Here is a 23,599-nt window from a genome sequence, read left to right on the forward strand (position 1 = left end):
CCTTTGAGCTGGGAGACATGAAAGACCGGGTGGATCTGACTGGTAGGTGGGAGCTCAAGTTTATAAGCGGCATCACCAATGCGAGTTAACACTTTATAAGGCCCATAAAATTTGTACGACAGCTTCGGACAGGGACGACTGACCACTGATAACTGGCGATAAGGCTGAAGTTTCACAAAGACCAAATCACCTACAGCAAACTCTCGGGGGGTGCGATTGCGATCAGCCATTAACTTCATACGCTGGTGAGCTTTGGCCAACTGAGACTGCAAATGAACACGGCACATTTCACGTTCCTCCAACAAGTCCAGAACGTCAGGATTAACTGCTGCTGGCATATCTGGCACTTGCCCCACACTAGGTTCCTGTCCATACAAAGCTTTGAACGGGGAGCAACCAATGGAAGAGTGATGACTAGTATTGTACCAAAACTCAGCCAAAGGTAACCACTGCGCCCACTGTTTGGGGGTGTCATGAATTGCACACCTCAAATACATCTCCAAACACTGATTGGTGCGTTCAGTCTGCCCATCAGTTTGAGGATGGTAGGCGGAGCTCATCTGCAATTCAGTGTGTAACAACTGAAACAATTCTCTCCAGAAGGAACTAGTGAACACCCTGTCTCGATCAGACACAATAGTATTAGGAATACCATGCAATTTCACCACATTGTCCATAAATGCCTTAGCTACTTGAGGAGCAGTAAAGGGATGTTTAAGAGGGATGAAGTGGCTATACTTAGTAAATCTGTCAACCACTACTAGAATAGAGTTATAGTCAGCTGAAGTGGGCAGGCCTTCAACAAAGTCCAGAGAAATATCTTTCCAGGCAGCAGTAGGAAGAGGGAGAGGACTTAAGAGGCCAGGTAACTTACAATGTTCATGTTTAGCCTGTTGGCAGATTCTGCATTGTTGAATAAATTCTTGGACAGATTGCTTGAGACCCTTCCAATAAAACAACTTCTTTGAGCCTATGATATGTTGCATGAATACCAGAGTGGCCCCCAACAGGAGTGGAATGAAAAGCCTGAATTAGTTTTGTCTGAAGACCAGAGTTTGCTCCCACCCAAATTTTACCATGGTATCTGATGATTCCCTCATGTAACTGGAAACCAGGCTGATCAGCAGAGGACACAACCAACTGTTGCAGAAGGGATTGAGCAGTAGGATCCATCTCATAAGAGTTGAACACTTCTTGTAACCAAATTGGCTGAGCAGTAGAGACAGCTGACAGAGTCATCAAATGACCAACTCTGGACAGAGCATCTGCAGGGATATTGTCTACACCTTTCTTATATTCAAATTTATACTGCATGCCAATCAGTCTAGTCATAGCCTTCTTTTGGAGGTCTGACCCTAAGACTTGATCTTCCAAGTAACACAAGCTCTTGTGGTCAGTTTTAATAGTGAATGGCCCTTGCTGTAAATAAGGTCTCCACTTCTCAATGGCAAGCATAATAGCTAAGAATTCCTTCTCATATATAGAAAGCTTCTGGTTGGCAGGACACAAAGCTTTACTGAGATAAGCAATGGGGTACCCCTATTGACTAAGGACAGCCCCAACTCCAGTGTCACAAGCATTAGTCTCCAAGCAAAAGGGAATAGAAAAATCTGGCATGGCTAGAACAGGTGTGGCAGCCATAGCCTGTTTCAGTTGCAGGAAGGCAGTGTCACTTTCAGGAGTCCACAAGAAAGCTTTGTTCTTGAGCAGATTAGTAAGTGGTCTGGCCAAGACACTGTAATAAGGTACAAACTTTCTGTAGTACCCAGTTAACCCTAGAAAGCCTCTCAATTCAGTGACATTAGTAGGAGTAGGCCACTTAAGCATGACATCTGTTTTGGCAGGATCAGTAGCAACACCCTGGGAAGTAATGATAGGGCCCAAATATTCCACTCTATCTATGGCAAAAGTGCACTTGCTGCGTTTGGCAAACAACTGGTTTTGCTGCAATGTGGACAGCACCAGATCCAGATGTTCCACATGGGCAGACAAACTCTTACTATATATCAAGATATCATCCATGAAGACGAGCACAAATTTTCGCAAAAATGGTGCAAAGATGCAATTCATAAGACATTGGAATGTGGCAGGAGCATTAGTGAGACCAAATGGCATCACCTTGAACTGGTATTGACCATGGTGAGTTTTAAAAGCTGTTTTATCCTCATCTGCTGGGTTCATCCTGATTTGATGATATCCTGACTTGAGATCAAGCTTAGAGAAATAAGTTGTGCCGGCTAGCTCATCAAGGACTTCATCCACAATCGGCACAGGGAACTTGCTTTTGATAGTAATTGTATTAAGTCGCCTGTAATCAATACAGAAACGCCATGTTCCATCCTTTTTCCTGACCAAAAGCATTGGAGAAGCAAAAGGGCTCATGCTAGGTATAATGGTGCCAGGGAGCAAATGGTGCATACTTGTAAGGTCTAGAATTGACAGGAATGGATCCAGGGAGCAAATGAATGGAGTGATCAAACTGTCTGCTAGGGGGCAGGGTTTTAGGATCTTGAAACACATTCATATACTTGGTCAAAAGAGCCTGAATGGGTGCAGGTACTTGAGGAGCAGCCTGTGCATCAACTTGTTCCACCACAACTGCAGCCCAAATGTCATGTCCTTTGGACCATTTGACCACCTGCTGAACAGAGATTTCCTGTAGAGTATCAGGAATGTCAGGAGCAGAAATCCCTTGAAGTTTGACCCTTCTGCTGTGATAGGAAAATTCTATCCATTTTTGATCCCAGTGACATGTCATGGCCCCCCACTGTTTTAACCAATCCATGCCAAGAATAGCGTCATATCCGCCCAATTGCAACACACGAAAGTCATACTGAAAAGTTTGGTTCTGAACCCACCAAGTCAGACCAGTGACTTGGCGATAACACTGTAAGAGAGCACCATTGGCCACCCTAACTGACTGAGGGGACACTGCTTCAGTAGGACAGTTAAGAACTTGGACCAACTGAGAATCAATAAAGCTATGCGAACTGCCAGAGTCTATCAGGAGAATCATCACTTTGTTGCCCACTAATGCACGTAACCGAATGGTGTCAGGATGATCTGCTCCAGAGAGTGCATTGAGGGAGATATGCATCTCTTGTACATCATCAATCTCCTCTCCTTGAGTGATAGCATCGAGCACATCATTAGACAATATTTTTGCCGCTTGTAGAGCTTTGAGCTGAGGAGGTACTGCAATGACACATTGGTGGCCAGGGGCAAACTTCTCCCCACACTTATAGCACAACCCATGTGCTTGACGATAGTCTTTCAGCTGCTTAGCCTTCCACATTTCCCCTTTATCCATTTTGGGACCATGAGTCACACGGCCATAGCCCTCAACTCGTGGAGCACGAGCAGCCTGAAGCACAGACTGCCGAGAGAGAACCCCTTCTTGTACTGTGCCATACAACGCAGCATCAGCCACAGTCGATGGCAACTGCACCTCAACAGCAGATTTTACCTCATCTTTCAAGCCCAGAATAAACTGTGAAACCAGCATCAATCCCCCTATTGACTCATCACACAAACGAATTTGATACACCAACAGATCGAATTGGCGACGATACTCAGTCATAGAGCCAGTCTGGCGAACCAACAGCAACTCACGAATCTTATCACGTTGGGTATTATTCTCAAATTCCTGTAACACGGCAGCGCGGAACTCGTCCCAATCATGCCAACCCTTAGTACGTTTGTAAGCCTGGTACCAGTGTGCAGCACTATCGCGCAAGTACATGGTAGCAGCAGCAACTCGAAACCCAGGTGGAATTTGATACATGGTGAAAAACATATGACACTGATCAATCCAGATGCTAGCATCGGTCCCATCAAACCGAGGAAAATCCATCTTCGGAGTCCAACCACGACGATGACCCGAATCTGACTGACCAAATCCTCGGTCGCACACATCAAGCGAGATGGGAGTGGGGGAGGGAAATTGAACCTGCGGTCCGGCGGACGATGAAGCCACACCAAGATTAGGAGATGCCGGCGAGCGTGAAGGGGGTGGACCAGTAATTCGTGGCGGAGGAGGTGGTGGGGGTGGGGGAGGCCGGCCCTGGCTGAATCCCGCCAAACCCAGTTCCGTACACGGGTTGGGAATGACGACGGGCGGTGGGGCCTTGCCACGGATGCCGTTCGCGGTGACGTTGGAGGTCGCCGCTGCCGCTGCCTGCTCCTGTTGGACCATCCCAAGTGAATCCAAGGAAAGATCCACCTTCGTCTGCACAAGGGCGAGGTGCATGGCCTGCTCCGAGAGCTGGTGGAGATGGCAGCAAAACGGTCCTCCATATCCTTGGTCTGCGCCGCGAACTTGGTAGTTAGCGCCGTCAGGATTCGTTCCTCCATGCCTTTCATGGCCTCAACCACTTGGCGCACAGCGAGGGATGGTTTTGCCGGTGCCGTGGTAACGACTTCAACTCGCCGACCAACCTCAGATCGGTATTATGGCTGCAGAATGAGTCCGCCGCCAACCTCTCGTTGGATATTACGATCAAGGCTGAGCGGAAGTGAGGAAAAATCTCAGGGCTCTGATACCAGATGTGATGTCCGAGATGGATCACCACAGGTGGATCAGCGTGAGGAGGAAGAAAGGGGAACGAACAAGAGGGGAGAGCAGAGGGAGGCTAGATTGAATTAGGGAATATAGTTTGTTACAACTCGATACCCTCTCTGTCTCTAACTCCTTCCTACTTAACAAGAGACTCACTCACAGCCTTACATGGGCCAAGCCCAGCCTCCACGGTGCACAGCACCTACGGCCCACTCACACCTGAGTCCTTTGCTGGATTAGTCATAGTAACAGGACCCCTGCACGGTGACACTCTTCTCTGCCGCCCGGGCGCCGCTCCATCCCACCGTCGGCACTGCTCCCTCCCGCACGAGGCGACCAACAGAGTTGGGTGGGGGGGGGGGGGGGGCGGTGGCTGTAGACCCGTGAGAGGCGTTTCCTCGGTGCACCCCATCGTCGAGCAGCTGGTCCTGCACCGACCGCGCGTGCCTCCTCCACTTCCTTTCTCTATCGTTCTCCGTCTCTCCCTGTCTCTGTCTCTATCTTTCTCTGTCTCTATCTTTCTCTGTTTCGTTACTGACCCCTCCCCCTTCTCTTCTCTTTTGTTTATGTTGGTAATAATGGTTATGTTGCTGGTCATATACGCATATCAATGTTGTATTAAATCTTGGAGAATTTTATCCATTATCATTATATTGAGGAGGTAATCTCATTTTGGCACACAAATGTTACCACAACCCGGCTCATCCAGGTTAATTAGAAACCAAACAACAACCTCGCTCATCCATGTTAGACAACCAAACACAGAAAAGAAATATCTTTATACACGTCACTAATGGCTATCTCTATCCACTTTTGCTTCCCGGCAAACCACTGTACTAGTACGTTCCTTGTGTCCCTACAAGCGTGAGAGGATTGACGCCCTTTCGACGCTGTTTAGATGGCCTTATCGTGAAGCTTATCTGGGTCATTGTTGTGTTTCTCTGTTCTCGAAGGCTCTTTGAGCGATGGTGTCTTGGGTGCCGCTGGCCTGCGGCTGGCTCCCCTCTCACTGTCTCTGTTGCGTTGCCAGTGCCGAGTGTTGGAGTTGGAGGTAGGCGGCTGCTAGAGGCGGGTTTTCTGGAGATTTTCTAGGACAGAAAGGCAGTCGTTCCCAACAGTTCCTAATAACCTTTTGTTCTACCGTGAAAATCGGGCATTCGAAACCTCCTGTATCAGAGGTAGATGGCTCCGAGTCAGAGATCAGCTGAAACAGTTGGTGGAGAATTAGCCCCACGTACCCCTTGAGGACTGGACGTGGTAGCCATTCGCAGAGTTCTTATTTCACTTGTTTGCGTGTCGCACATCCATCGTGTCATCTTGCAAATTACTATTGTCTGACTATCTTATTCTAGTACTCCGAGTTAATCCAATTGACAATAGTTCAACTTGAGCCTCTTTCTACACGTCAGGTCAAACTCCCCTCTTGCCACAACCAATAGCACTCTGCCTCCAGTGACATATGACGCCGATGGACACGCCTTCGCCGTCCCGAGATCTGATCTCAGGTCAGAATAAAATTACATTGTTGAGACTCGGGTCTTGAGACGTAGGGTGTCGACACTTGACACTGCGAGGGCAGTTCAAACCTCTCGGTAACACCAACGTGATATACACCCATCTTCTTCACCAATTATGCGTTCTCCACCTTTTTCTTAATCCCTCCGACATTTGATTAGACTGATCCTAAATTCTTGACTCAAATTTATCCAAATATGTATGTATTTATTTTTAAAAAGCGTCTAGATACATACATGTAATATTTTGACAACGATTTAAGATTGGAGGGAGTTTTTTTGAAAGCCCAGCAGGTGGGGCTGCTGTTTTCATTCATAGAAGGAGAAAAAAAAAATGCAGTACATGCGCTCGAGGGGAGCAAATACAAAATGAAGAAGGCAGAAGAAGGAAAAAGAAGAAAAAGAAAAAGGCCGGGCAGGCCGGAGGAGGGCACGCCTACTCTCGCAACATCCGGGAACTTCCAAAGGCTAGATTCCAGAGTCCCACCGTTTCCTGGATACGGGAGACGAGCTGGCCGGGCGAGAGCTCGACACCTTGGAAAATCCGGCGGTTTCGCTCCAGCCAGATCTCCCACAGAGTGGTCAGGGCGATCGTCCTGGCCTCAGAGCGATCGGTGGCCCGACACCTGGATAGTCCCTTGAACCACTCGAACAGGGTGCGACGCGACGGCCAATTTTCGTGGCAGAGGCTTGGCAGCCGGAAACGCACCCCGACCAGGTCCCAGATCGTGTTCGGCCAAGGGCACTCGAAGCACAGGTGGGAGCTTGTCTCAAGGCTTCGTCGGCAAAGCTGACAAAAATAGCAGTTCGGCCACCCACGCCTCAAAAGCACATCCGCCGTGAGCAGCCGGTCCATCGCGAGAAGCTAGAGGAAGAACTTGCTCTTGGACCTGGCCTTGACCTGCTAGATGTCGGCCACAAACCGCGTGGACACGGCGTCGAGAAATTGAATCCGGTACGCGGAGCTGGAGGAGTATTGGCCGGAAGGGGATAAACGCCAGGTGAAGAGGTCGCGCTCCCCCGTCAGCGTAATCTCGTTGACACGCGCCCACAGCTCCACGAATTTGCCCAATTCCTCGGCAGAGATTCTGCTCTGTAGGTCAAAGACCCACCTGCCGCCAAGGATGGCATCGGCAACTGACCGGTTCTTCCTGGAGGAGAGCCTGAAGAGCAAAGGCATAGCCAGCCTCGGCGCGACACCAAGCCAGCTATCGTGCCAGAAGGAGGCGGTTTTGCCGTTGCCGAGGGTCACTCGTGTGGCCACCGCAAAGAGCTCACGATCCATGTCCGAGCAAGGCACCGGGAGACCAAGCCAGGGCTTGTCGGTGGCCACCCGCTCGTGCCACAGCCAACAGAGGCGCAAGGCGCGGCTGAGCAAAGCCAGGTTGGGCACCCCAAGACCGCCGAGGCGTTGCGGCTGGCAAACCGCGCGCCAGGGCACCTTGCATTGGCCTCCAGTGGCAGAGTCGTTTGCTGCCCACATCCAGCCATGGCCGAGACGATCGCAATCCTTAATGAACCATGCCGGGAGTTGAAGCGTGGTCATGGTGTAAATAGGCATGGCCGAAAGCACGGAACGCAGGAGCACCAGGCGCCCCGCCGTTGAGAGCAAGCCATGCTTCCAGGAGGCCACCACGCATCTGCCTCGCCCACTCCCCAGTGTCACACCTGGCTCGAAAGACTGAAACAGGAGGAGGAGGAGGCGGATCGATGGCCGCGCCGCCGCCGAAGCAGGAGGAGCTACAGCCGCACGCGGTCAGGGACCAACTGCCATCCGCAGTGCCTCACGCCCTCACCAACCCTCCCCCATGCGTCAGTACTCTTATCCTCTCCACTCGCCGCTTGCTTTAGTTCCCTTAATTCGAAGGTTTGCCGTTGCGTTTGTTCGGATATCCGCAGCTGACTTCACGTGTCCTCTTGAAGAGATATTTTACTGTTTCCTGCATGGTCTGCCCGCGGCCGGCTTCCTCCACCCCGGATCTGCTTGCTCTCTATGCCATGATCTGGCCGCCGCCGGCCTGCTTCGCGTGAGATCCGCTTGCTCTGCGTCAGGCATCACTCGGCGCCCTTGAGGAAGGTCGCGGGTGCATCCTCCTCTTGTATTCTTTTTTAATTTTAGATCATCGATTGCTGATTCGAGGATTGACGAGGTATGATGGGGTACTTTCAAGAAAAGTTTTGTTTAATCTTAGACTAAGTAAAAAGCTCGCGCTTTGCTACGGAAGAGACTTAAAAAAACATGTTATAGGTTAATTTTCAAATAGTGGCATCTTTTACATTGCTGCTCCATTTCCACGAGAAGGCAAGACAGAGGCACCCTCTTCTCTGCCTTCTCTTTCTCGTTTTCTCCCATACCACCTGTTGCTCTCAATTCTGCCTTTGGCTTCATCAACTTACCATTGCTCCACTCTACTTTGTGTTGATCTTGATTCTGGATTCCATCATCTCTCATAGCACATTAATTGTCTAGTATGATATGAATAGAAATAGAAACATTCTTACCGCATTTAACAGAAACAAGGGCAACCAACAAGCTTGGGACATTTATTTAACAAATGGGCTGGATGGCGGCTCTGCTGGCTTGGGTTAGGGCTTGCGGGGCTGCTGCTTGGGCCGGAAGGTGGAGATGGGCCAAGGGGAGATGGGGTTGGTGGGCCTAAAGGGGGCTCGGGGTTGCTGCGGGGTCGAGGCTGCGGCGCTGGAGGGCAGCGACACACGTGAGCATAGGCGGGGGAGCGAGGCAGAGGGGCGATTGAAGGCGCGGGAGCAAGGGGAGGCAGCGCCGGAGAGGTTAACGGCGAGAGCAACACGCGAGGGTGCCGGGCTGCGACGGTGACTGGAGCTTGGCGACGGCGCTGGCGGATTGCAGCAGTGAGGGAGAGGAGAAGAGGGCACGACGAGTAATGAAGGCAGGAGAGAGAGAGAGGGGGGGGGGGAGGGAGGCGGCTGGACAGAGGAGATCGGGAGGGAGAAAGGAGCTTGAGGGGAGAGATGAAGGAGCACATGAGATACTGGGCCGGTTGCGTGGTTGGGTGGACGGGCAGGACAAGAAGAGGGGACATGAGCGAGAGAGATAGGGTTTGAGGAAGCCCGCATCGGCTAGGGTTCGGGGGTTAGACGAATGTTTTTCGGAACCGAGAATGTGCGGTGGCATATTGAGCGTAATTTTAATGAAGTGACGTATCGCGACGTCCGTACCATCACCACCAACTCCAATTTAATATATTGGTATAGATCCATAATGTACTATGATTGATGAGGTATTTTGTCTTGTTTTGATTTCTAAGGCGTATTTCTTATGTTCATGCCTACCTAATGTGTCACTGGCTTGTAGCTGAGGATGCACTTACCATATTTTGTGATGTATTTATAATTGACGATGTACTTGTTAATTGTAACATCACATGTATATTGACAAGGTAATAAAAATTAATGAGATACTAAGGTTGAGAAGGTACTTCGTACTTTTGATTGTACTTGTAGTGTAGATGAGTATTGATAGAGTACTTAAATTGATGAGGTACATAAAATTGACAATATATTGTCCTCTATTCTAACGTACTCCCTCCATCTCATAATTTTTGTCTCAAATTTACTCAAAAATAGATGTGTCTATTCCTAAAAAAACGTCTAGATAATGTAATACTTTGACAAGAATTATGAGGCGGAGTGAGTACTTGACATATACCCTGATGTATTTGCTATGTACTATGATGTACAACATAAATGTTAAGATGATGTACTAATTTTCGTTGCCATGATCACGGTGTACTCAATTTTATGTGCCTTCGTGTACATTTAAAATATCCTGTACTGTCTAAATTTAAAATAACAGTGGATGATTTTTATTATCATACACCACAATGCACCTCGCAGATTCTTTTACTAAACAAGTTTGCTTATGTATCATCATGTGGTGTGCATGTACCTGACGCACTGTAATATGTACCAATGAGTAAACTTAGTACGAAAGGTAAGTGGCGCTCTAAAATTTCATGTACAAAAAAAACATAATATATTAGAGGAAAAAGCAGGAGAGAAAATGTGAGTGAAAAAGAAAAAATGTGTGCCTGACGAAAAGAAGAGAAAAACATAAAAGAGAGAGAAAAGCAAAGAAAATAAAAAGTCATCCGGAGATCACATCCAAGAATGTGCCCGACACAACTAGTACTTTTCTCTGCTACTCATCTCTTTCTAATATAAGACAAACTATACTAATTTGGTGTGTTGAATGAAACATGTGGCTAAAATGATGGGGGTAGATACCACGGTGGTACCGCCTCCGCTTTAGCGAGGGCAGAGCATGACATGATGAGTTTGTCGGTCCGTGTTTCACATTCTCATCTCCGTTTTCTCATGTTCACCCTTGAGTCCCGTATAATTTTTTTTTCCAGCACGCAGTACTAGTACAATTGAAGAATAGAAATTCAGAAGAAAGAGTTGAAGTTTTTTGTTTGTTTGAGAAGTCATCTCTGCGACGCCATGGAACTCGACAAGAATGTCGTCATTTGCATAAGCAAAACGATGGATTGATCGAAGGGTCGTCAGCTAAGATAAATATTGGATTTGCTCGGTGCCTTCGTTCGATCGAGATGCAAAATTGGTAGCACGTCTGACTTGAGTATGTTCAACAGTAAATTCTACTAGTTCTATTCTCCAAACAAACTCACGAGTTGTACAAGTTTTGAGAAGTATTGATGCGTTACAGGCTTACTTAATCTGAGTTGACCAAGTTAGCATCGGACGCTGATACCATAGTTTAATCACATTTAGGAAATTTAGGGCTTCGAAAAACATACGAATAGGAAAGTCACAAGATTTCAATGTCATGTCTATTTGAATTCCACAGTATCGAGGTTCGACCAAACTTGGTTTGATTGAACATGGAAAAACAAAGATCTTGAAAAGAGATTGGAGCGGATGGAGAATCAACTATGAAATATAGTGCAATGGAATCCTTGGAAAATTTTTACAGAGGATTTAATCATACAAATCAAACAACTTATATAAAAAACCCAAGGATTCAAATCCTCCAAAAATCCTATAAAAATCCTTTGAGTCAAAGAGGCCCTAAGTACCTCGTCCAAGACAATGTTTTCAAAGGGTCACAATTTAGATAAAGAATTTATCCCAACGCATCCCTATCAAACGGTTTAGTGTCACTGTGGTCTTCTTATCACCGTTTTTCAGGGGCGGAGTTAGGAATCACTAGTACAAATATTTTTTTACTGTGAAATGCTATTAAGTGTATTATGAAAACAAAATTGTTAGGACATAAAACCCTTGCTCGCCCGCCGGCCCACCCCTCTTGGCTCCTGGTCGACGACACGTTTTGACAACCCTTGACGGCCGTTGCTTTAAACAGGGGAGCCGGAAAGATCGACCTTCCCTCTCCAATGACGGTGCAATCCTTCCATTTTGTATATTTCTTATTCTTATTTTTCCACCCGGTCGATGCACTGCATTAGCCCAGTTCAGCGCAAATTGTTCACCCCTTAGGTCTTGTTTGACAATGGTGTATTTTTTAGTCACAAGTGTGTTGGTATTTGAGGTGATTGGGTGTTCACCAAAAAACCCCTTCCACCCCAATCTAATCTCAGCCTACCAAACAACCATCTGAAGTTTCTATTGTTTATCAATTTGGAGTGAATTGTACTCTAAAAACACTAAAAAAACACTAATGTCAAATAAGGCCTTAAAGGCCCACCTTACACGTGCATTTTCAATTGGTAAGACCCCTCTTACAAGCTCGGGTACGGTTTCTTCATTTATTTGGTTGCTATTTTGTGTTGTATATTACTTCCTTTATTCTAAAATGTAGAGCGTATAACTTTTGTTAGTTGTCAAACTTACTAAATTTATACTAAACATATAGCGAAAAATATCAACATATACAATATCAAACTAATATACTATGAAAACAATATTTCACAATGAATCCAATGATTTTTATGTGAAACCATAGATGTTGATATTTTATTTTATATAAGTTTAGTCAAACTATAAAAAATTGAATTATCAAAAAAGTTATATAATTTACATTTTTTTGTTTTGAGAATAGTTGGAACGGTGCAAGTTTTTTTTTTAGCGAATGGAACGGAGCAAGCCATCTGTTGAGAAATTTGGCCTCCTTGCTTCAGCTTCTGGACCGGCTTACTAGTCAAAAAAGCCACCTGAGGAAAATTTAGACATAGTTTTTGTACGGCCCATTTTATGAAGATGGGCTGGACCCAAACTTTCTGCTGTACGGCCCATCTTATGAAGATGGGCTGGACCCAAAATTTAGACGGCGTGGCCCAGCTCGAAACGTCCACTTTCTGCTGTTGTCCCCGACCGCCTGCGTTTCTATCCCGAGCCTCCCCACCCGCCGCCGCCTCCTCCGCTCCCCGCCTCAACCTCCTCCAGCCACCTTACCCCCTGGCGCCGCCGTTCCCACCTCTACCTACGCCAGTTTCATCCCCACCTTCTTCGCCCCTGCCGACCACACATCCGCCGCCCCTCCAGTGAAGGGAAGACTGGCTGGGCCTCCAAAAGACTGGGTCCTCCCGTCGCCGGACCAGTTCGCCGTCTCCTTTCCCCACGACCACCGCCATCCCCGAGCTCATATTCGCCTCCTCCGCCTCCCTTTCCCACGGGCATCGCCGCCTCCCTTTCCCACGGGCATCGCCGCCTCCCTTTCCCACTGCAGCAGGAATTGCACGCCGTCATCTGCCACGGGCAGCTTTCTCCAACTTCTAGCAGGTGAGGAATGGGTGTGTATTTTTTTCGGTGGAATTTCAGAATGCATGAAGTGTGTATTTCTGTGATATATGCATGAAGGAAGAGCATCGAATTTTTCCATCTGGATTTAGTTGATGGGTGTATGTTACACAGTGAATATCAATTTCTAGTGAAGTATGCAATTTTCAGAATTGCATGGGTACAGTGCGTGCGTGCTATATGCATAAACAAAAGGAATGCAATGAACTTATTTGTGTGCTATATGCATATGCATGAACAGAAGGAATGCACGTAATGATAGACAACTGTTTTGTTAGACTTGTACTGAGTAAGCACTGAGATAATATTTTTATTGCAATTTATCACTTTATTCTGCTCAAAATTCATCTTGGTCAGTTCCATGGTTAAACGGTGAAAATTAATGATAACATGAATTAAACTTGAAACAATTGAAGTCCAGGGGTATGACAGACATTTCCTACTCAAATCAGACAATAAGATGCAATTCTAGAAGATGAAAAGAATAGATTGGATAGTTTCTCAGAGCTTCCTATGGTAGCAGCTTCCCTTAGAAATTGTATTGCATGCATCATCTAGGGTTATTGCTCCGCCAAACAATTCCATGTCATCTCAATGTGCCAAATCAACAAGTGCCGCAAAACAAACACGTGTTGCAGTCCGGAGGTGACAGACCGACACCACCATGGAGTATTTTTATAAGAGCAAAGATATGTAGTTGTATCACACTCATACCTTCAAGCTTTCTTTAATCTCAGATCTAGCTTAGGCTCAATGTCAACTATTTCTGATCAGAAGAGACAGACCTTAGAAGCCATTCAACAACGGTATGCGGCAGTTAAAGCTAAGCAACTACAAGGTGAACAGCTTAAACTTCAGAAGAACAAAGATAGTACCCCCAAGCCCAAGTTTGATCCACAGAGGAAACTCAAAACTCCTGAATCCACTCCATGTCGAACTTCTGCCCAGCTCCCTATGCTTAAAGGTTTAAATTCTGTCCATGATTCTCCATTCAGATGCGATTTTTATATGTCTCGCCGTTTTTTCTCATACTACGTCTGCTTCTCAGCTCAAGCAACTTCCAGTCATAAACAAAAACCTTCCGCTTCTTCAGGTAAACCCCACACGCGCGCTCTCCTTTTTCTCTGCCTCTGTCTCTGTCTCTAGTAAATACTAAATGGGTCTATAAACATCTTTGAAGAGGACTACAGGGGACATAAAGACCTGCCTAATTTTTTAACCTTGTAGGTGAAGAAACCAATCCTATATACTCTGAACTTTCATTTGCTCTTCATGGCAATTTGTCGCAAGATGACATTTTGGTAAACATTCCCCTGATATGGCTTGTGGATTTCAAATTTAATTTTATATGCGAAAATTGATGAAACAATGTCTAATTTTTTTGTGCGGTGAACTTTGTTGTAGGATCTCAATAGCACAGATGTAGTTCAGAATGTTCTTTATGATATAATTCAGAAAGGCGGGGCTGGGAAAATTACCAAAGGAGCAAAAAAGTTAAAGCTGGAAAAAGGGATTCTTTTGGATAACTATGTCCAGAGGGGTCCTAGGCTAGTGGATGCACAATCACGATCTTTGTTGATTCATTCAAAGAGATCAAAACGACACATGTCACTGAAGCAGCATAAGAAATGTGGGTCATTTCATTTACATGATACATTCCACAGGCAAGTCTCATGGAAAGAGTTTGATTTATATGGTTATTGTGTAGATTTGACTTTTCTTCCTCTATCATGATCTTTTACGACAAGAATGGACACAATTGTATTCTTGCTAAAATTCCCACATCTCATATTCCTGGTCATAAGAGTTATGCAGTGTTTACTAGTGATTCTTGTTCTTGCAGGTTTGACCTCTATAAGCCAATGCATGAAATGTGGAAAGAGTATATGCGAGAGCTTACCAAAAGTACCCCGTATGGATCTCACACTATCTTTTCCGTCTGTTGCTTTGAGGCCTCTTTTTCATAATTGTGCTCTTATTGTGGGGAAAGATAAAAGGTGCATGATATTTTAATCCTAAACTTAAGCAAGAGAAATGCACTTGGTCTCTGAATATTCTGCAGCTACTGGTCTCTTAGTCTTAAATTTCTGTTTTCAGACCTTCCATAGTTGGTGTTTTCTTTAATAGAATCCTGCAGCTAATAGGTTGAATTCTGCTTTTGAACTACTTTGGTTATATGCATTCTGAATGTACAGTTAGTTTTAACATGTAATCACTATAACACACACGCTAGCTTTATGCTGTTAATAAAATCGGCCAACCCTAACTGCTATCCGTGCAGAAACTTATCCTGTAGGGACTAAATCATATGGTTTTATTGTTTCAAATATAGAGCCAACTGTCATTATAAGGAATTCTCGTATTAACAAATTCGAAGAGTTGAGCAACTAAAACCAAGAAATGCAAGAATGAGCTAAATATCCACATAAGTAAAACTATTCGTATTTAAACTAGAAATGACAGATCAGTTTAACCTTTTTTAAAACTGGGTCTAACCCTTTTATTATCCATTTTATATGCTACTCCCTCCGTCCCATATTAAGTGCCGAAATATTACATGTATCTAGACGCTTTTTAGGTATAGATACATCCATATTTAGGCAATTTTGAGTCACTTAATATGGGACGGAGGGAGTATATGTGAGGTACTGATGTCTCCTGTTTTCTCCATAGGAAAAAGCAATTGGCTGAATCCCTCCTTTCATCAGATCTTCATGGGGCCCTTCTAATAGGTGATTCATATACTTGAATTAGCTGCATACTGGATTGTTTGACTGTTTCTGTTGATTTCGTCATGGTTTATATGGATTTTTTTTGTTATTTGCAGTGGCACAGTGCAAAGCTGCCTTATATCAAGGTGTAAGTGGCATCATGATTCGGGACACTGCAGAAACTTTTGGAATTATATCAGAGGATAACCACTTCCGAGGTACTGAGTATTCCACTTCCTAATGTGATATTTTGAACAGACTAGTAAAAGTCATTGTTTATTTTGCTTGAGATCATGGCAGTTGCAATCCTTTCTCTTCTGAAAGATATGGTTATTACAATTTATGGCAGCCTTTTGTTTCTTCCGCTAATTCAATACTTCTATTACTGTTGATTCTGCTTTTGTCCATTTGATTCTCATTGAATTGGCAAAGAAATACCATGAAATTACAACAGAAAGGTGCTCCCTGATGTTCAAACAGTACCAATATACATATGTTTTTCTGTGGTCCACGCTTTAAATTTTCATGATTAGTACTCCCTCTGATCCTAAATTCTTGACTCAAATTTGTCCAAATATGGATGTATCTATTCTTAAAAAACGTCTAGATACATGTAATATTTCAACAATAATTCAGGATTGGAACAAGGGTTCTTCAGCTTCTTGCTCATAGAACAATATATATTTGAAACCTGCAGTTGTACCAAAAGCCGGGTCAGTTTTCGTCCTCCAAGCTGATTGTTGGAAGGTTACACTGATGGGCGACAAACTCTCACCAAAGGAGAGGTTGAAGGAGAACCAGCGCCAGCAGCGTGCACAGTCACTGATCAGATAGAGCTTCCAGTCTATTGGACTGCTGTTCTAACAATTTTGCCCAAAAGGAATCTGTACAGTTTGCATTGCTCAGTTCCTGTCACATAGGCTTAATTGCAATATATCCCTTCGTGGTCACTCAATTCTTCTTGCTTCAACTCAACACTGAGAGTTTCTATAATGTTTGAACGAGCTTCTCGGGCGGGTTGCATCCCTGTGGAACCGAAGCATCCGTGACCAGTCCAATTTGTGTAATTCAAAGGGCGTGACTGGTGGCTAATTTGTATCTGTTGCGGCTGCGGGAAACTCACTACTGTCGCTCATCTTGCCGCTTCCAATTGATGGCACTCCCTCCTAAATTCAAGACAAATTCAGTAACATCTTCCCAAAAAATTTTTTGTAGCTTTTGCGTGAAATATAGTTACAGAGTAGTACCTCAGTAATACTTATTGCAGCATTGAGGAAACCACAATATGTAGCTTTTGCGTGAAATAATAGTTACCGAGTAGTACCTCAGTTAGTATAAGAAGCCCCAACGCATTTCTAGGTTGAAAATCTAACTAATGTAACTTGTAACATGAGTATATCACAAAAATTATACCATCAGAAAATAAAACATTTGAAATTTCTAATTGTATAATTTTTATGATATAAAACTCATGTTATATTAGTTAGATCTTTAACTTAAAGGATGCGTGGGGCTCATATACCGGAACGGAGGAAGTACTCCTCTGTGCACACATGGTGCATGTGTTTTGAAATTTTTATTTGACCATACCAATAATATGTGGTTACTTGGCATGAAAACTATATACATTCACTGATAATTTAACTGACGGTTAAAGTTAAAGTTTAAAATAAAACAAGTGCGACGCAGGCCAGGTCTCACCGGTGCGGGATAAAGCCTCTGTCGACCCGGACGGCGACGCTGCTTGGGCCACGGAAACTCGTCCAGCTCGGTTGGGAACCGGAGGACAGGCGCACTGCCTGTCCGGTGGGCGGTGGTCTGTCTGATGGCAAGTGCAAAATCGCCGGAGTTGAAGTCTGACTGCCAGAATGGGATCGGAATGCTGGGATCGGGAGGGAGTGCACGTAGTAGGTGCACCAGAATACCAGATGCGTTTCCTCCAATCGGTGAGGTGTCTCGTGGGTGTCGGCGCGTGATCAAAGAGGTTGTATACTGGGATCCCGAGTAATCAGCTGTTTGAAGTTTGGAGATCGCGGATTCAGCAGCTGCAGAGAACTGAAAAATAAAATAAAAAATAAAATCAAACATAACCAAAATCTGGTTTCCAAGCTCCAACCTGGCAAGTGGCAACCATCGAAAACGACCTCCGCCTTCCGCCACCTCCCCGCCCGCCATCGGCAGAGCTGCCGTGGCCGCGACGCTCCACTTCGCTCCCTCCTTCCCTGCACACCCACCCAACCCACCATCTTCCTCTTCCCTCCCCAACGGAGCCACACGCCGCACCGGAGGCAGCAGCGAGCCATCGTCGGCGATGGCCGTCCCCTCCGACCGCAAGAGGCGGCCCTTCCTCCTCTCGCTCTCCCTCTTCCTCCTCGTCTCCGCGCTCCTCGTCCTCTTCTTCCTCTTCCTCGACTCCTCCAGCCAGTCCCTCCCGTTTCTCCCCGACCGCCTCTCCACCCCCACCCCCTCCCTCCTCGGTCCCCTTCCTCCTCACCAACAGCAGAGAGCAGCCCCAATTCCTTCCTCGTCTGACTCGCAACCAAACCCCCCAGCCTCCGCCGTTGCAGAAGCAGCAGAGAAGGCCGACGCGTCGCGGCCAGAACCCACCGACGCCGTTACAGGAGGAGCAAGTAAAAGCGAAGCGTCGCCGCGGCCTGTCGACAGCAGCGACGCGGCGGCAGCCGATGCGGATGCGAAGGCTGACAGAGGCGTCGATGCGGCTGGAGGAGATGGCGGCGGGGACGACCTGGCGGTGGCGGACGTGAGGTGGGAAACGTGCAAGGTCATGAGGGGTGTGTCGCCGGCGGACTACATCCCGTGCCTCGACAACATCAGGGCCATCAAGGCGCTGCGCTCGAGGCGGCACATGGAGCACCGGGAGCGCCACTGCCCCGTGGCGCCGCGGCCCAGGTGCCTGGTGCGTACGCCTGCGGGGTACCGGTTGCCCGTGCCGTGGCCGCGCAGCCGTGACATGGTGAGGACCTTGCGCGCTTGCCTTCGTCGGTAAGGGACGGAAGTGGCTCTGGTTGTTGATGCTAGTTGCTTTGCCTTTCTCGTTTTGGTTTATGTGACTGACTGGGTGCTCATCAGGAAGGTTGTTTGGTTGCACCATGGTCTAGTTTCCAATTTAACATTCTATAAACACTGCAAAACTAGGAACATCGTTTGTTTAGGGAAGCTCATTTAGTGAAACAGGATTGGAAGTTGTATCAGGAGATATATATAGATAGTCTGGAATGTCTAATAGCATTAGGAACCTTGCCAATAATTCTCCTTCTGTACAAGGAGCCTTTCGACCAATGCTCTTACGAGGTTTCAACTTTCAAGGCAGCTAGTAAATCTTGTACTCCCTCCGATACATAAGTGTCGGGGATTTAGTACAAATTTGTACTACTAAATCTCTGAAACTTATGGATCGGAGGGAGTATAACTTAATTTTTTTTACCTTTACTAACTAAAAGCCCTGATGACTAATGATTTTAATCTCCTTCCGAATTTCAGATTTGGTACAACAATGTTCCTCACCCGAAGTTGGTGGAGTATAAGAAGGATCAGAACTGGGTTACAAAGTCAGGTGATTATCTTGTTTTCCCAGGAGGTGGAACTCAATTCAAAGATGGTGTGACAAGATACATTCAGTTTATAGAGCAGGTAAGTATTACTCAATCACCTTCATATATGTTTGACCAGGTTAGCTTTGGAAAAAAGAAGTCCTTAACTAGTTTAATGCCCAAGTGAGTTGTGCGTACTTGTGAATTCAAATGCTTCTTATGTATTGTTGTGAGTGTTCAGTATTCGATTTTGTAATGATGAGACTTGAGGGTGAACATAAAGGTTGTGCACTGTGCTTGCGTAGCTAAAACACATGAAGCCACAAATGAGCATTAGTTTCTTTCTTGTAGCTTCTTGTTTTACCCTGAGGTCACATTGTAACTTTCTTGTGAAAAAATGTTTATAGACAATGCCGGCCATTCAATGGGGAACACACACAAGAACTGTCCTGGATGTTGGATGTGGCGTTGCCAGCTTTGGTGGATACCTGCTTGACAGGAATGTCATAACCATGTCATTTGCCCCGAAAGATGAGCATGAAGCTCAGATACAGTTTGCGTTAGAGCGTGGAATTCCAGCATTTCTAGCAGTGATAGGAACACAAAAGCTTCCATTCCCTGATAATGCATTTGATGTGGTCCACTGTGCAAGGTGCAGGGTCCATTGGTATGCAAATGGCAAGTGTTCCATTTCTTCATGTTCACGGCATACATAAGAATCTGCCATTGTATCTGCGTCCTCTCTTTTTCTTAGAGAAATGTATCATACATTCTTTTGAAATTTTTATTTATTACCGGGGATGTGCAGGTGGAAAACCACTATTGGAGCTTAACAGAGTGTTGAGGCCTGGAGGATATTTCATTTGGTCTGCAACCCCTGTCTATCGTAAAGAAAAAAGAGATCAAGATGACTGGAATGGTTTGTAGACATTTATTACATATCATAGCCTCAATTTTCATCCTTAGTAATAGTATCAAGATGGAGAAATTGCTGGTTTCAAAGGAACAGAGCAGATATGGGTAACTCGGGTTTGCTGAAAAGCACAGATCTATCTATGAACGACTAATGTAAAGTTGGATATTATAGATAAGTGCAGCAGCTACTTTAGTTTAGGTCAATTCTGTAGAAAAATTATATCCAGTTTGCTTCTAATGAAATTATGAAAACATGCTTGGTAGGTAGAACAAACAAAATGGTGTCACTGCCAAGCAACAAACACTATATTTCAGTATTTGACTCAAGCTTCTAAAAGATGTCGACAGCATTGCCCCTTCAACTTTAGTTGCAAGTGAATGCTGTCATTTGTGTGGGGATTTTTTGTTGTTGTTGCTAACTGCTAATTATACACTCTACATTGGCAGCAATGGTTACTCTGACCAAATCAATCTGTTGGAGAACAGTAGTAAAATCGGAAGATAGTAATGGAATTGGTGTTGTTATATATCAAAAAGCAACCTCAAGTTCTTGTTACCTCGAGAGGAAAACCAATGAACCCCCTCTGTGCTCCAAGAAAGATGGATCACGTTTTCCTTGGTAAGTTATATCTCATCCTTCATTTGTTTGTCAAACTGTTCAGATTGCTAGTTAGTGATCTTCTGAGTATAACTTATTCCCTAATTGGTAGACAGCAGTTGCATGGCTGATACCATCTGGAACCTGTCTTGATTGCAGATGTTGTAGACATCACAGTTCATTAAGTGTTCTATAGTTTCTGATTGGTCTTATCTTTGCTTTTGCAGGTATGCCCTTCTTGATAGTTGCATTCTGCCACCTGCTGTCTCAAGTTCAGATGAAACAAAGAACTCGTCATTTTCGTGGCCTGGACGACTTACCAGATATGCAAGTGTACCTGATGATTCTGCTACTACAGAGAAATTTGATGCTGATACCAAGTACTGGAAACAAGTCATTTCAGAAGTATATTTTAATGACTTTCCAGTTAATTGGTCAAGTATCCGTAATGTAATGGACATGAGTGCTGGTTATGGAGGGTAAGAGAAACTACTTTCTCCTGATTAGATTTATGAAATTCATTCCATATGGTATCACAGTATTAATCAGCATCATTTTAGTGCTTCTACTTGAAGGGACCTGGTTTTTGCCAGTCAAATGTGTATCAGTACAAATGTAGATTGAACTCAGTCATTCTCTTTTAGCAATGCCCTAAATGTTTCTCTTCATGGGATACTAATACTAATTATTTTGGAGTTCCGAGTCAGAGTTTCTTCTTTGGGGGATGATGGAAATCAGAAACTTACTTATTGATATATATAATTTTAAAATTAGATGTAGATCTGCATAGCATGCAGTTGCTGTCAAATGAACCTAAGATTATTTCATGGCGGGGATTTTAATCAGGCTAGTTTTGTTGAACCAGATTTGCAGCAGCAATCGTGGATCAACCTTTATGGGTTATGAATGTTATACCTATTGGCCAGTCAGATACCTTGCCAGTTATTTTCAGCCGAGGTTTGATTGGGGTATATCATGATTGGTGTGAATCTTTCAACACATATCCAAGGACCTATGATCTTCTCCACATGAGTTATCTCCTTGGAAGTCTTACAAATAGGTAAACAACCTGAATAATTTTATACTCGTGCTCCCTTCTGTCAGAGCATAGGTTGATATCTGTGTCTTCCCTTTAGGTGTGACATCATTGAAGTGGCAGCTGAAGTTGACAGGATATTAAGGCCTGGTAGATGGTTTGTGTTGAAGGACACCATGGACATGATAAAAAAGATGGGCCCAGTTCTTCGCTCTCTGCACTATGAAACTGTCATCGTGAAACATCAATATCTTGTCGCTACAAAGAGTTTCTGGCGCCCCGGCAGTAAAGTGTCCAGATCAGGATGATATGGATCAAACTTCTAAGGGACTCACCATTACACAAATATTCTGTCGATTCTTTGAATTCTAATTGAAACGATTCTTTTATACAGAAGAGTATAATTTGGTCAGCTCCAGACAGCTTTGAAGTTTTGGTGGCACAAGTACATACTTCTGCAGGTATGCTGAGCCGATTCTTTTTGTCAGAGGAAAATATAGGGTTGTTATATCTGTAGGCTAGTGCTAATAGTGCATACACGGTGGACATGGGATTATCTTTTGTATACTTGTTCTTGATTAGTCTGTACACTGAACAATAAAGATTTTGAATCTTGTAGAAATATGAGCCCCTTCATGTCTTCCTCCATCTTTTCTTTTTAGAATCACCAAGAGCTTCCATAAATTTTAGTAACATTATATCATGTTCAATACAAGCAAGGATGCTTTCCGGCACCAGAAGCAATTTTGGCTAAACTATGAGCTATCCTAATTGGTTTTCTTTTAATATATGAATGACATCAAAGTATTTGCATCCTTTTACCAGCTCTCAGATTTGATTTATAACTGAAAGGATACTCGCTCTATGATTCTTACATTTCCACAAAGACACAAACTTCATGGAATCAGTTTCCATTAGTAGCTTTGCTCCATCCCTACACAACCAGTTTCCATAGTAGCTTGGGAATTTCTAAATCTTTCAGTAGCTTTGCTCCATTCGTGCATTTCTAAATCTAAATCTCTCTCTCTCTCTCTCTCTCTCTCTCTCCCTCCCTCCCTCCATCGTTTTGCAAATGAACAATATGTAGGTGTACATATCTACACAACATACCATATTATAACCATCCAAAATGTGGTAATTTCTGTCTTGGTTTCTGCTCTGCTCCAGTCAATCAAGCATGAGCTGCAGGTCAAGACTAGCTAACAGCAACCATCACGGGAGAAAAGGAGTAGCAGTCTGTTAATTATACCTCCTCTACCACTTGACACATGGCATAGTGAAATTGTAATTTCTTAGTTCAGTGGTTTAAAACATCCACCTCTCAAAAAAAGAAAAATCCACCTCTAAAACTAAAACATCCACCTCTCAAGTACGAGTAGTTTACATTGCTCTCCAGAATTTCCATCCATCTATCCTCGTTTGCTGAGTGTGAGTGGGGACTTGGTCAAAGCCACATAGACCATCTGTTGACTGCCTGTCCCAGTGTCATTGCGTGTACGTACTGTTTGCAAGTACAAACCCGAAGTAATTTTCGGATATTACTTGTCATTGATTTAGTACAAGAGCTAATGAAGAAAATGTTTAAACGGTTTAGATCCAAAATAAATTTGCGGAATTACTTCACGTACGATCTATTACATCCAATTTGTGTACGACACTGTGATCGGTGGCTGTGGCATCTCAAAGCTGCTTGTATCGACGGTTGTTACTTGGTGTCGTACGTGAATCGTAAAAGTTTTGTCGTACGTGCAGCGGTTCTCATAAATTGGAACATCCTTACGCACCACTGAGCCAGGCTACCAGCAAGTAGATTCCGCGTCCTTTGGCCGGGACCCCCTCATAGACTGTTTAGTTTACCTGGATTCCATGCCTGGCAAATCCTGCTACCTAGAGGTAGTCTGATAATTTGATATATTTTGCCTGACAAGGAAGGTATATGAATGTGTTGTTTGGTTGC

The 23,599-nt window shown here is 44.8% G+C and overlaps 2 protein-coding genes across 2 annotated transcripts; both read left to right on the plus strand.

Annotated features, from left to right (window-relative positions):
- Positions 1-12,401: 12,401 nt before the first annotated feature.
- On the plus strand, positions 12,402-16,732 carry LOC100827157 (ribonuclease P protein subunit p29). Its single transcript, XM_003568210.4, has 9 exons — positions 12,402-12,813; positions 13,569-13,795; positions 13,880-13,924; positions 14,059-14,132; positions 14,236-14,495; positions 14,675-14,743; positions 15,505-15,563; positions 15,659-15,760; positions 16,240-16,732. The coding sequence occupies exons 2-9, from the start codon at positions 13,585-13,587 to the stop codon at positions 16,374-16,376; spliced, it is 957 nt and encodes a 318-aa protein (XP_003568258.1). The 5' UTR covers positions 12,402-12,813; positions 13,569-13,584; the 3' UTR covers positions 16,377-16,732.
- Positions 16,733-17,700: 968 nt separating this feature from the next.
- Positions 17,701-22,397, plus strand: LOC100827471 (probable methyltransferase PMT23). The gene is made up of 8 exons (XM_014899456.2): positions 17,701-18,516; positions 19,044-19,193; positions 19,501-19,771; positions 19,902-20,012; positions 20,456-20,627; positions 20,834-21,085; positions 21,472-21,666; positions 21,743-22,397. Exons 1-8 carry the CDS (start codon positions 17,854-17,856, stop codon positions 21,948-21,950), a joined length of 2,022 nt encoding a protein of 673 aa, XP_014754942.1. The 5' UTR covers positions 17,701-17,853; the 3' UTR covers positions 21,951-22,397.
- Positions 22,398-23,599: the final 1,202 nt, after the last annotated feature.

The sequence above is a fragment of the Brachypodium distachyon genome, chromosome 2, assembly GCF_000005505.3.
Source record: "Brachypodium distachyon strain Bd21 chromosome 2, Brachypodium_distachyon_v3.0, whole genome shotgun sequence".
Lineage (NCBI taxonomy): Eukaryota > Viridiplantae > Streptophyta > Magnoliopsida > Poales > Poaceae > Brachypodium > Brachypodium distachyon.

Excerpts from the sequence above, each read along its gene's own strand:
- LOC100827157 (XM_003568210.4), top strand. The coding sequence starts at position 13,585 with ATGTCAACTATTTCTGATCAGAAGAGACAGACCTTAGAAGCCATTCAA. Across the intron at positions 13,925-14,058 it reads AAAACCTTCCGCTTCTTCAG|GTGAAGAAACCAATCCTATA; the intron begins GTAAACCCCACA and ends TTAACCTTGTAG. Across the intron at positions 15,564-15,658 it reads TCATGGGGCCCTTCTAATAG|TGGCACAGTGCAAAGCTGCC; the intron begins GTGATTCATATA and ends TGTTATTTGCAG.
- LOC100827471 (XM_014899456.2), top strand. The coding sequence starts at position 17,854 with ATGGCCGTCCCCTCCGACCGCAAGAGGCGGCCCTTCCTCCTCTCGCTC. Across the intron at positions 19,772-19,901 it reads GGTCCATTGGTATGCAAATG|GTGGAAAACCACTATTGGAG; the intron begins GCAAGTGTTCCA and ends GGGGATGTGCAG. Across the intron at positions 21,667-21,742 it reads CTTGGAAGTCTTACAAATAG|GTGTGACATCATTGAAGTGG; the intron begins GTAAACAACCTG and ends TCTTCCCTTTAG.